This window comes from Leopardus geoffroyi, chromosome C1, assembly GCF_018350155.1.
Source record: "Leopardus geoffroyi isolate Oge1 chromosome C1, O.geoffroyi_Oge1_pat1.0, whole genome shotgun sequence".
Classification (NCBI taxonomy): Eukaryota; Metazoa; Chordata; class Mammalia; order Carnivora; family Felidae; genus Leopardus; species Leopardus geoffroyi.
In genome coordinates, this window is record NC_059328.1 from 23,694,580 (window position 1) to 23,706,916 (window position 12,337).

General features: G+C 41.6%; 1 protein-coding gene across 6 annotated transcripts in view; it reads left to right on the forward strand.

Annotated features, from left to right (window-relative positions):
• The window catches only part of ZCCHC17 (zinc finger CCHC-type containing 17), a 61,275-nt gene that overhangs the window by 5,845 nt on the left and 43,093 nt on the right, over positions 1 to 12,337 (forward strand). For 5 of the 6 annotated variants that reach the window (XR_006712146.1, XM_045476450.1, XM_045476453.1 and 2 more), the window contains exons 2-3: positions 3,353 to 3,473; positions 10,337 to 10,394. Coding sequence is in view for 4 of the 6 variants with exons in the window: in XM_045476450.1 (XP_045332406.1) it covers positions 3,408 to 3,473; positions 10,337 to 10,394 (124 nt within the window). In the remaining 2 variants the exon portion in view is untranslated. Of the gene's footprint in view, positions 1 to 3,352; positions 3,474 to 10,336; positions 10,395 to 12,337 lie in introns of those variants that run through there. The other variant, XM_045476452.1, reaches the window with a different exon arrangement.

Genomic DNA, 12,337 nt, shown 5'->3' on the forward strand with positions numbered 1-12,337 from the left:
GAGCCACCCAGGCGCCCCTACTTCTTCTAGTCTTTAGGCCCTGTCATCATTCTGGACAGCCCAATATGTGGACGCCATCATTACCCTGCTCCTTTTCACACTCGGTTGATCTTTGCAAATTTCCTCCTCACCCAATATAGGTTCTGACCTCACTCTGGGCCTTCGTTCCCCTGCCACACCTCCCGTCCCCACACTCTCCTTGCTCTGTCCCTTGCTTTGGGAAGTGGGTGGCTAGTAACTGGGTCCCTGTTGCCTCCCTACACATTACAGTGTTTAAAAAACGTCACGTAAAATGAAGCACTTAAAGAAGATACTCTGTTTCTAGAATTATTGCAAAGCAACCCTAAATGGTATACCTCGATCCTTGTCAATTTACTTGCTCTTTTAAGTCTACAGATGTGGTCCTATTTGACTGGACTGACTATATCTCAGTGTTTCATAAACTTTCTTAAAACAGCAGGACTCTTTTTTTCAAATGACATCTTACTTAGAAGCTTAATAGGTAAATCGGATCCAAGCAGAATACACTCCTATATCCTTCACTCCTCCTTGCTCCCATGGTCCAACCCAAGGCGGGGAGGGCAAGTGGGAATTGGCAATAAACAGTCTCTTACTAATTACTGAAGAGAGACTACTGGCTCCCAACTGCTCTGGACAGGACCTCCCAGAAGTTGGTTTCTTTGGGGATGTGTTCCCCCTTCCTTTGAGGACTCTCCTCTGGTTGGTTGGCCTCCAGCCCTACTTCTTTGGCTTTCTTGAACCCTGTGGTCCCTAGATATTTCAGAGTTGACTGTTTACAAATAAACTCAGGTTGAGGAGTTTCTGAACAACCACCATAAAACTCTAGGTTTTTATAGGACATAATTTGAAAGAAAACATCAAGGTCCATTTTTAAAAATGGCAACCTGCTACTTTCCTGAAATTGTAAACCTGTTACTGTCATGTTTCCAGATTTCCCTCATTAATGCATGCCACTCTCCTTCTTGAAGAATCACATAGGGTTTCTCCTGTTCTGTGGCAGGAGCCAACAGGAGAGCTTTAAGTTATGTATTCCTACACTGACCACAGCAGAAATCTGTAAGAATCAACTTTAGATTTTTTTCTGGTTTTTTTTTTTTTTTTTTTCTCTTTCCATGACCTTTGTGTAGAGAGGAACAGGTTTTGGACTAAGATGTTTGAGCTCAATTTAGGTGTCCCAGCTGCTGATGCCTCTATGGACTCTGTACCTCACTAGTGCTCCAGGAGCTGGAGGAATTAAAGTCTCTTGATGGAGCCACTGGCCTCAGGTCAGTAACCTCTGTTTTAGGATGTGAGATAAAAGGTGCTAGTCAGAGAGAGGGGAAGACTGGAGATGAGCCTGCAGAGCTAGGAAGTGACAGAGGCAGGAGCCAACCAGGCTGTGATACTTGGATTTAACCTGTTTACCAGCCATTTCTCAAGAACTGACAAATCTACCCTCATTCCATGTGCTATTAGTAGAGTAACAGAAAACCACGTGTGGCTGACCTAAGCAGAAAAGGGCGAGTTTATTATAAGGATACAAAGTTGTCTTATGGAACTCAAGGACAAGGATGTAGGAACCTGGGGATGATACAAGAACCAGGGTTTGGAAAGCTGGTGGGATTTCTTTCAGTTCTGTTTTAAGTGAGGCAGTGCAGTTAATAGACGATGCTATAGATCAGGTAGAGTTTCCAAAACCAGGACCCAGAGCCATCATGTGAAAGTGAGGGGTTGTGCTGGGAATTGAGGAGAAAAGAAAGTATTTGGTTATGAAAATCTAGGGAAAATAGAGGTTCAAGTCTTACTGTTGGCAAATGTAAATGGGAAAAACCGAACTGAGGGCAGTACCATTAGATTTATCTTTGTGTAGCACTGATTTTATTCGGCAGAGTAAAGTGGCATGGTTAAAAGCCACTGGACTGCTAGTTTCCTCTCTGTTTAAAACCAGGAGACTGAGGTCCCTTCCAACTCCAAAGCTGTAAGACTTTCTTTCTTTCTTTTTTTTTTTTTAATTTTTTAATTATTTTTTTAACATGTATACATTTTTGAGAGACAGAAGACAGAGCACGAGAGGGGGAGGGGCAGAGAGACAGGGAGACACAGAATCCAAAGCAGGCTCCAGGCTGTGAGCTGTCAGCACAGAGCCCAATGCGGGGCTCGAACCCACAAACCGTGAGATCATGACCTGAGCCAAAGTCAGATGCCTAACTGACTGAACCACCCAGACACACCCAAAGCTGTAAGACTTTCTACTCAGGCAGCATCAGCATCGTCTGGGAGCTTGTGGAAATGCACAGTTGGGCACCACCTCGGACTTACTGAATTGCAGTCTGCATTTTAACATGATTCATAAATACGTAAAATTGGTGCATACAAGTGTATATGTGTGTGTATAAATTACTAAAATATATTTTTAAATGATTGTTAATTAATGGTTAATAATTTCATGATTCCATTAAAAAACCTATATATATAAAGAAATTTTAAAGAATATAAACAGAATTGAATGATGAGTGATTTTTTTCTTTATTATGACTACGTATTATCATCTGAACTTTTAAAATGAGCATGTGTGGTTTTAGTTTTATAAGGAAAAAAATAAGCTATTGTCTCTTTTGAAAGTCACTTCAGATTAACACCTGGCATGGTGTTTAAAAGCAGGCGGGGGTAGGGGGGCACTGGCAGGTTTACTCGGTAGAGAATCCTACACTTGATCTCGGGGTTGTGAGTTTGAGCCGCATGTTTGGTGTAGACATCACGTAAATAAATATAACTACCAGAACAAAACAAAACGAAACAGATGGGGACTCTGGTGTCAGCCAGAATTTGACTTCAGTATTTCCTAGCTTTTTGACATAGGCCTAGTAATTTGACCTCTGGAAGCCTGGTTGTTTTTGTCATTTATATAAGAATACAACCTACATCTTGAGAGTTTTGAGGATTAAATGAGATACTGGATGTTCAGTGCTTAGCACAGTACCTGGATATAGTAAGTTCTTGATAACCGTTAGCTCTTATTGCTACTATCATTCCCTTTTTCAAGATTCAGTCTCTCACACGCACATCTCAAAAGCCTTCCCTTGACAAAAGAATAGTAGTAATAGCAATTAGAAGACAAAAAAACAGACTAATGCCTTTGGGTAGGTATCAAATTGGAAAAAAAAAAAAAAAAGAGAGAGAGAGCAAAGTTTCCACAACTTACCGTGATCACAGTGGGCAAGAGAGAGGTGGATGAAAGCACATGGTGTTAAATCTAATGCTGTTACTCTGTAGAGATTAGCTGTGGGTTATGTGTACATTTCTTCTTTAATGCGGATGTCTTTCATAGTGTTGTCTTATTTCTTTGTGATAGGACACTTGAATTAGCTTTACCAGAGGAGAAATGGAGGAGCCATAGAACATCAAGGATGAATTCAGGAAGACCCGAGACCATGGAGAACTTGCCTGCTCTCTACACTATTTTCCAAGGAGAGGTATACTCTTTTGGCTTGAACACCTACTCTTTATGTTAAGCATGGACTGAAGGTGAAAAGCTGCTGGGTCTGGAGCTCCTGTCCACTTGAGAATATGTTAAGCATTGCAGTTCCAACAGGAAGGACTAGAGGAGTATCTGGCTACCACTTGTACCTCCTCTAAGCTCCAGACTCCCTACTGCATACTTGACATCTTCATTTGGATACCTCACAGCATGTCTAATTTATGTTTTAAACTGAATTTTTTCTCTTCTTTCTCCCTTTATTATCTCTTTCTCTCTTTCTAGAAATGTTTTTTTTGTTTTGTTTTGTTTTAAGTAATCTCAACACCAGACATGGGGCTCGGACTCAATACCCTGAGGTCAAGAGTCAGATGCTTCACTGACTGAGCCATCCAGGGGCCCCTTAATTTTTTCCCTTTTCTAGCTAAATCTGTTCTTCTGGTCTTTCTCATCTCAGCAGATGCAGCCACTACCCTTCCAGGTACCCATGCTAAATGTCTGGGTCTCATCCTTCATTTCTCCTCTTGATTTGATTTTGATTTTTCCTCTCCCTCCAGTCCGCCAGCAACTTGTGTCATTACTACCTCCCAAATGTATCTCTTATCTGTATACTTTACCCCTATGGCACCCCGTTAGTTCAAGCCCGCCATCTCTTGACTTGGCCTTACTGGGGCCCCAATGTCTATTGTAGTTCCTCTCTAATCTGTTCTTTCCGTTGCAGCCAGAATAACATCTAGAACAGATTGAACATGCTGCTTTCTTTCACTTCTAGGCTTCTCATTGTACTTGAATTCATCCAAACAATTTCATGATCCCTACATGACTTGGCCTCTGCTTACGTGGACAGTGTGGTTTTGTTTCATTCTACTTACACACCAGCCACACTGGCCTCCTTACAACTCTGAGTATTCTAAGCTTGCTTCCTTCTCAGGACTTTTGCATATGCTGTCTGTAACTACCCCACTCTCCCACCAACTTCTTTTCATGTTTTTGGTCTCAACCCTAGCGCCATCTCCTCAGAGATCTTTGCCCCACCATAAATAAATAGGCTCACCCTGTGTTTGCGTACTTGTGTAATGTCTGTGTTCCTCACAAGATACTCAGCTCCATGAGGACAGAGCCCTGAGTGTTTTGTTCGTGGTCGTGTATCTCAGTCCCAAGTAGGTGGGTAGAAAATGATACGTGCTCATTACATCTTTGGTGACTGAATGAACGATCGGCCTTTGAGGAAGAAGGCGTTGTATTTGGAGAGCAGACAAAACCTGGCGCTTTTACTTGAGACTGCCACTTACTCTCTTTGGGGCCTCAGTTTTCGCATTTGTTAAATGGAGATAATACCTCCTTCCAGAGGATTGCCCTGATGGCTCCATAAGCTATCATCTGTAAAAACAATGCCTGAGATACAGTAGGAATTCATTAATGTTGCCTTCCTCTTCTCAAAGCAAAAGTAGAGCCAAAAAATTGTTTTTACTGCCTTATGAGTGCCCATGGTATCTTTACAGTATCATTCCTGTGGTATTCATACTTGCTTTATGGTTCACAAAAGTTTCATCTTCTAATAATGTAAAGCCTTTGAGGACAGACTTTGTGTCTGTCAGTCGGTTGTAGATAATCGTGGCTTTTGACTCCTGTTAAGTCAGTCCCGACTTGTAATATGAAGTCAAGATGCAAAGGTTAATAACATTCTAGCGTATAGGAAACTTCTGCTCTTCAGAGCCTTTATATTTTTCTTTAAGGCCCGAGGTATCTCCAAAGATCAGTGAGGTAGGTACAAGGGCTCAGGAAAAGGAAGTAGTAGCACTAGAGATGAAATTGATTTTTCCGGCGACGAAGCCTTCATTTGTCAGATGTTGCACAAAAGACAGAAGAGTGCTGTTCCCTTTCACAAACTGACTCAGATTTTTAAAGTGGCTGCCGACTGACAGCTTCTTAAATGAGGTGGGACTTGAATTAGTGTCGGGTTTACATATTTTACTATTAAGGATGGATGGGCTAGGAGAATATTTGGAGAGAACTTAGTAGTTCTAGCTTAGTATTTCAGGAGCACATTTTGAAAAACGATGGTTTAGAAGTGAACAGAATTAGGGAGAGAGAAGTTGCTTGATAAATCAGAAAGAAGAAACTATTTTTCAGAATATTCATCTACAAACATTTTTATTTATTCTTATTTTTTTATTAGAGCACACGTGAGCGGCGGGTGGGGCGGGGGGGGCAGAGAGAGAGAGAATATCTCAAGCAGGCTCCATGCTCAGCATAGAGCCCGTTGCAGGGCTCGATCCCATGACCCTGGGATTATAACCTGAGCTGAAACAGAGTTGCATGCTCAATCGACTGAGCTACCCAGGCGCCCCTTCATCCACAAACATTTAATGAGTGCCTGATATTGAAGACCTGGTTACGTTAAATTCTATTTATTTACTTATGAATTTATATCTATTTTTGAGAGTGAGCAAGAGAGCACACATGCGTGCTCAGGCAGGGGAGGGGCAGAGAGAGAGGGGGACAGAGAATCTGCACTGACAGCAGCGAGCCCGATGTAGGACTTGAACTCACGAGACACAAGATCATGACCTGAGCTGAAGTCTGACGCTCAACCAACTGAGCCACCCAGGCGCCCCAAGACCCTGTTACATTGAAATTCAAAAACTTTGTAAGCTTAACATATGTCAGCACTTTGACACACTCTGTCTTCGATTCTCTCCAAAAAATTGTTAACTCTGTTTTATGGATAAGGAAACTTCTCTCAAAAGTTAAGTAATTGCCAATGGTTAATAAATGGCAAAAACTGGGATTTTATTTTATTTTAAGTTTTTATTTATTTATTTTTTTAATTTAAATGTTTATTCTTGGAGGAGGGAGGAGCAGAGAGAAGGGAGACACAGAATCCAGAGCAGGCTCCAGGATCCAAGCTGTCAGCACAGAGCCCGACGTGGGGCTTAAACCCACAAACCGTGAGATCATGACCTGAGCCGAAATCAGACACTTAACTGACTGAGCCACCCAGGCGCCCCTAAAGTTTTTTTTTTTTAATGTTTATTTATTTTTGAGAGAGAGAGAGCATGAGCAGGGGAGGGGCAGAGAAAGAGAAAAAAACAGAATCCAAAGCAGGCTCTAAGCTGTCAGCACAGAGCCCGATGTGGGGCTTGAACCCAGGAACCTGAGCCAAAGTCAGACACTTAACCAACTGAGCCACCCAGGTGCCCCTAAAACTGGGATTTTAAATCAAGTCCTCTCTCCGAGTCTGCTTCCTGCTAACTGCACCTGGGGTTGTCCACCTGTGCATAAATGCATGGAGGAACCAAAAGAACCCTAAAAGAACTCTTTCAACTGAATTGAGGCAGAGGAGGAAGGTAGACGGTAAATCTGGTTGTTCCACAGTCCTTTGTTTCTTTCTCAGTTATGGCGCCTATCGCAGTGTCTTGTAGGATTGTTACTCATGTACGTATTTGTCTCCTCCACTAGATTGTGAGTTACTGGAGAGCAAGGGCTAGGGTTGTCTCATATATCTTGGTAACTACTTCAAATTCACTTAAAAATAGGCTGAGAATTTTTTTTAAAGTTTTAATCTCACAGTACCTGACGTGGTATCTCGCCTGTAGGTGCTCAGTAAATGTGTGAATACAATGGAACCCAAGCCTCTCAGGACCAATCATCCTTGAAGAAACTGGTGGTGCAGCCTGTAACCTAGCACTTCTTCTCTGAGCAGGCTCAGCAGGGCTGGGAAGCTTAGCAACCAAACAGCTGAGAAGCCAATATTCGTCCTTCTCCCACCCTCGGAGAGGCATCTTAGTGCCCACGTCAATGCAGCCTGGTAGCAGGTACAAGCGTAGCAGTGGGAGTTGGGATTTGGCTCAGCGCAGCCATAGCCAAAGAAATGCGGAGGGGGAATTGGTGTTGGTGAGGTGGAAATAGCATGGAACAAAGTAAAAAGGAAACTTCTGTTCTTGCTACTTTCTACCTTTGTGATTTCGGACAGGCAGCTTAGGTCTCTGAGTCTCAAGCTTCTCATTCACATTATGGGGCTAACTAGTTCCAAGGCCAATGCAACCTCTAATCTGAAGATTACCTAAGTCCCGAGTTCAGTTGAGATCATTACTGAATTTTTTCCCCCTGAGCTATTTGACTAATTATTCTTGGGACACCAGGCAGACTGTGTGATCATCTACAGCAGGTGCCATTCTGTTCATTGCAAGTCTGACTGCACCCTAGGAGACACAGTGATGGAAACACCTGGCCCTGGAAATCGGCAAGAATGCCTTTGCCTGACTGAACACTTGACTGCATCCATTCTGGAACACATTAACTTTTCCTTTTGGGAGAAGCCAAATTAAGGTCTGTTAATGATCTTTTCTCAAAAGATCGTAATGTGACACTGGAGTTTCAGGATTGAAAAGTGAGATGGTCTTAATTTACTGCAGCAAAGCGAGTTGGGCTCCAACTTCCAGATGCTTCTTTTAAGTTTGTGAGATAACTATGCCCTTTAATAATGTTGTAATGCAGTATGAAGCACCTCAGCCATCTTTTTAGAACTGTGGAGCAAAAGCCTTTAGTTGGTCCAGAAAGAAGAGATTTGCTTTTATTGTAATTAAAAACTTACAGTCTTGTCTTTATCCATGTGGCTCCATTTTACGGAAAACAACTTGCTCTGTGGGCTTGGGTAAGCACTTTGTGTCTCTGGTCTTCACTTTCTTTATTCGAAACATGATAGGATTGTACCAGCTAATGTCTAAGGTCCCTCCTTCAGTTCCACTTTACCTTGATTTCAAGTACTAGCATCTGCCTGGTTGTACTGCTTCTTTGGGACTGTGTGGTCCCTGCCCCAGTGTAGCACATTCATCAGTACAGAAGAGGATTTTAGAACTTCTGGTTCTTAACCCACTAATGCTGTATCTTGGGGAGTTAGTTTCAAGTGTCCATTTACAAAATGAGGTGAATGGGGATGCCTCGGTGGTTCATTCAGTTGAATGTCCAACTCTTGATTTCAGGTCATGATCCCAGGGTCATGGGATTGAGCCCCCTGTGGGGCTCCACACTGAGCATGGAGCTCGCTCTCTCTCTCTCTCTCTCTCTCTCTCTCTCTCTCCTTCTCTCTCTCTCTCTCTCTCCCTCTCTCCCCCCTCTCTCCTTCCCCCCTCTGCCCCACTTCCCTGCTATCTTTCTCTCTCTCCCAAATAAAATAAAATAAAATAAAATAAAATAAAATAAGATAGGATAGAATAAAATAAGATAGAATAAAATAAGATAGGATAGGATAGAATAGAATAAAATAAAATAAATGAGGCTAATGGAAGTCTTTTTCCATCCTAACATTGAAGTGAGTAATGGTATTTGGTGGAGTTAGGGGCACTGACTAGACTAGACATCAAGGGATTTAAGTTCTGTGCCTTGTGTTTTGTTTCCAGTAGTCACTAACCTTTTTGTGCATCGGTGTCTTGAACTATAAATTATTAAAAAGCTGCAATTTATTGAATGTACATTAGGTGTCAAATACAGCTGCGAGGCACTTTATGTGCTCATTTGTTATCTGCAGCAGGAAAGTGAATACATTTGGGAACTTAGGCCCTGAAAGGCAAGTCATGTTCAAGATCCCACAAGTCAGGAATGGCAGGGTTGGGATTGGAAGCCAATCGTTTGCTCCAAAGCCCATTCTCTTCCTACACCTGTGTCATTCTACCTCATCTGCAGCATGGAAACCTACCGTGTGTGCTTCTGAAGATCATTCCCAGGAACAGATGAAATGTCAAATGTCACATTGCTTCTGTGTTAGAACTGTGTAATTAAAAGGAACCCGTGAGTAGCCCTAATGTAGCTAAGACTCACTGGGTTCAAATCCCAGCTGTGCTACCTCCTAGCTTTGAACACTGGGTGAGTTACTTAGTCTGTCCATGCATAAGTTTTGTCATCTATCAAGTGAGAATGGTAAGAGCACCAATATCATAGGGTATCACGAGGATTATGTGAAGCACCTTGAACAGCTTTTTACATGTAGTGAGCATTCAGTGTAGATTAGCAAAGAGCAGGGCTGCAGGGTTTATCCTGTTCATGCCACTTCTCTTAGTTACTGTGAGGCTGAAATAGAGAGTACCCAAGATGAAACAACTAATTGAAGTCACTGAAAAAATGAAGTTTATAAGATTGTATTGAATACCTGATAAATAATAATGAATTAGGTGATAAATGTGGAGTGTAGTGACAACTTTAATCCCGGTCCACGGGTTGGAGGGTGGGCTAGAGGATGGATGAGAGGTAGAGATAGAGTTTAGGATAATGATTTATCCACAAAAGACTTGGAGACAACTCTTTTTCCCTGTGATTACATCTTTTTAGGTTCTGCCAGATGTGTGTATATTGGCTTTTTCTGTAGTTGTCTTGATAAAACCCAAGGCTGGTTTGGAGTGAAATCGAGCAGGCTATATATAGTCTGGTTTGACTTGAAGTTTAGGAAAAAAGGATGTCCTCCATAATCCATCCCAAATTATTTAAGTGTTAGGATTGGAGGCCTCAGTCCCAGCTAATGGAAAGTGTGACTAGATTTTTTGCTGTTTGTTCCTTTTCTTGAAATACCTCCTTTGGGGATTTCAGTAGGTGTGGGACTTGGGCATCCCTAGATACTGTCATGCCATCTGACAACACTTCCATCTCACCAGTGTTCTTAACATGTTCCCACATACCTGCCAGTCTGAATTTCATAAAGAACAGAAAGAATATTCGACAGAACATAAGTTTAGGCAGCTTTGCAGCAGTCAGTGGCAAGTAGAAATTCAGGGAGACTAGGTTAAATGCCACAGAAGAGAGATTCTCATTTGTGTGACATTGATTCTTTTTTTGTTTTTTTGTGTTTTTTTTTTTTTGTCTCTATAGGTTGCTATGGTGACAGACTATGGAGCCTTTATCAAAATCCCAGGCTGTCGGAAGCAAGGTGGGAGTTTATAACTTGAAATTCAGACCTCCCATTCCACTCTCTTCTGTCACCCCTACCACATCCTGATTACAGACGCTCATTTTTCAAACAGTAGTTTTCTTTTTGTCTTTAGTGTAGAGATAGGAATATAGACAAGTGATGACAGTCCATGTTTTCGTAGGTGTTCACTCAGAAGTGCTCTCTGACTTGGTGGAGGGTGGGTATAGCTACTTGGGTTCACTTCCAGAACCAGCTCTTGCCTAAATTTCTCCTGTGACCCTAGGCAAGTCACTTGACCTCTTTGGTCTTACGATTTGGGGTAGGACAAGCTACTTACACTCTGAGGCTAACATTGTGAGTTTTCTAATATATGGCACATGGAATGAGAATAGTGCCATAACCAATACAAACTTGATATATCTATCTATCTATATATATATATATAGAGAGAGAGAGAGAGAGAGAGTACATACACATATATAGTATATATAGTATATACGTTATGTATATAGGTAGAGGTGTGTGTGTGTGTGTGTGTGTATATATATATATATATATGTATATATCATGCTTTACGTTTTTAAAGTGATAGGTCTTTGTTGAACATTTTTTGAGACTCCCCTTCACATCTATAATCTTACTCGTTCCTTAAAATAATTGTGTTAAGTAGGAAGGACAAGTTCCACAAACTGGTGGTCTGCTTAGAGTGATTTAGCTAGGTAATGGCACAGCCGGGTCTAGAACCCGTACCTCCTGCTTCCTAGCCTAGTTGGCTTTCTACCATATCACAGTGCTAGTACATCCAAAAACTCAACTTGCTGGTTCCTCATGCTGTAATAAATTAAGGATTTATCGAAGATTTTAATGTAAAAAATATAACTATAAGGATATTATTAGAAGAAAATATAGAATGATATTTGACCGGGCACCTGGGTGGCTCAGTTGGTTGAGCATCTGATTTTGCAGTTCGTGGGTTCGGGCCCCACATCCGGCTCTCTGCTATTAGCACGGATCCCGCTTCAGACCCCTTCTCTCTCTGTCCCTCCCCCCACTCTTGTGTGCACCCTCTTTCTAAAAAATAAATAATCATTTATAAAGAAAAGAAAAGCAGAAATTAAAAACAAAGAATGATATTTGACTACATAAAAGTAAAAAACTTTCTCTCAAAAATCATAAGCAAAGTTACGTTGGGAAAAAGGATTTGTAGCACACATGGCAAAAGACTAATAAAAAAAGGAGTAGGACAAGGGGCCAAGAATATGGAAAGAATTCACAGGAGAAAGAATAGCAACTAATCAATCAATGTCTTAAAAGATACTCATTCTCAGGATTGATTTAAAACTAACTTAGGGGCCTCCTGTGTGGCTCAGTTGAGTTGGTTAAGCGTCCAACTCTTGGTTTCAGCTCAGGTCATGATCTCACAGTTCATGATATCCAGCCCTGCATCAGGCTCTGTGCTGACAGCCTGGAGCCTGCCTGGGATTCTCTCTCTTCCTCCCTCTCTGCACCTCCCCTGCTCACAAGCACTCTCTCTCTCACTCAAAAATAAATAAACATTAAAAACAACAACAACAACAACAACAAAAAAAATCTAACTTAAACTGTGGCACATCCACGCAATGGAATACCACTTGGCAGTAAAAAGGAACAAGAATGAAGTATCCGTGATGCAATCTGAATCAGTCTCTAGGAAATTATGTTGAGGGGGAAAAGCTAATCCCAAAAGGTTGCATACCTTATGATTCCTTTTGTGAAACATTCTTTTTTCTTTCCTACGGTGTTATTGAGATGTAATTCACATACCATACATTTCACCCAAATGTACAGTTCAGTGGTTGTTTGAATATTTAGTTTTGCAGCTACGATCTAATTTGAGAACATTTTCATCATGCCAGAAAGAAACTCTATCACTGTTAGTAGTCACTCCAGATTACGGTCCCACCTGCCCCAGCCTTAGGCAA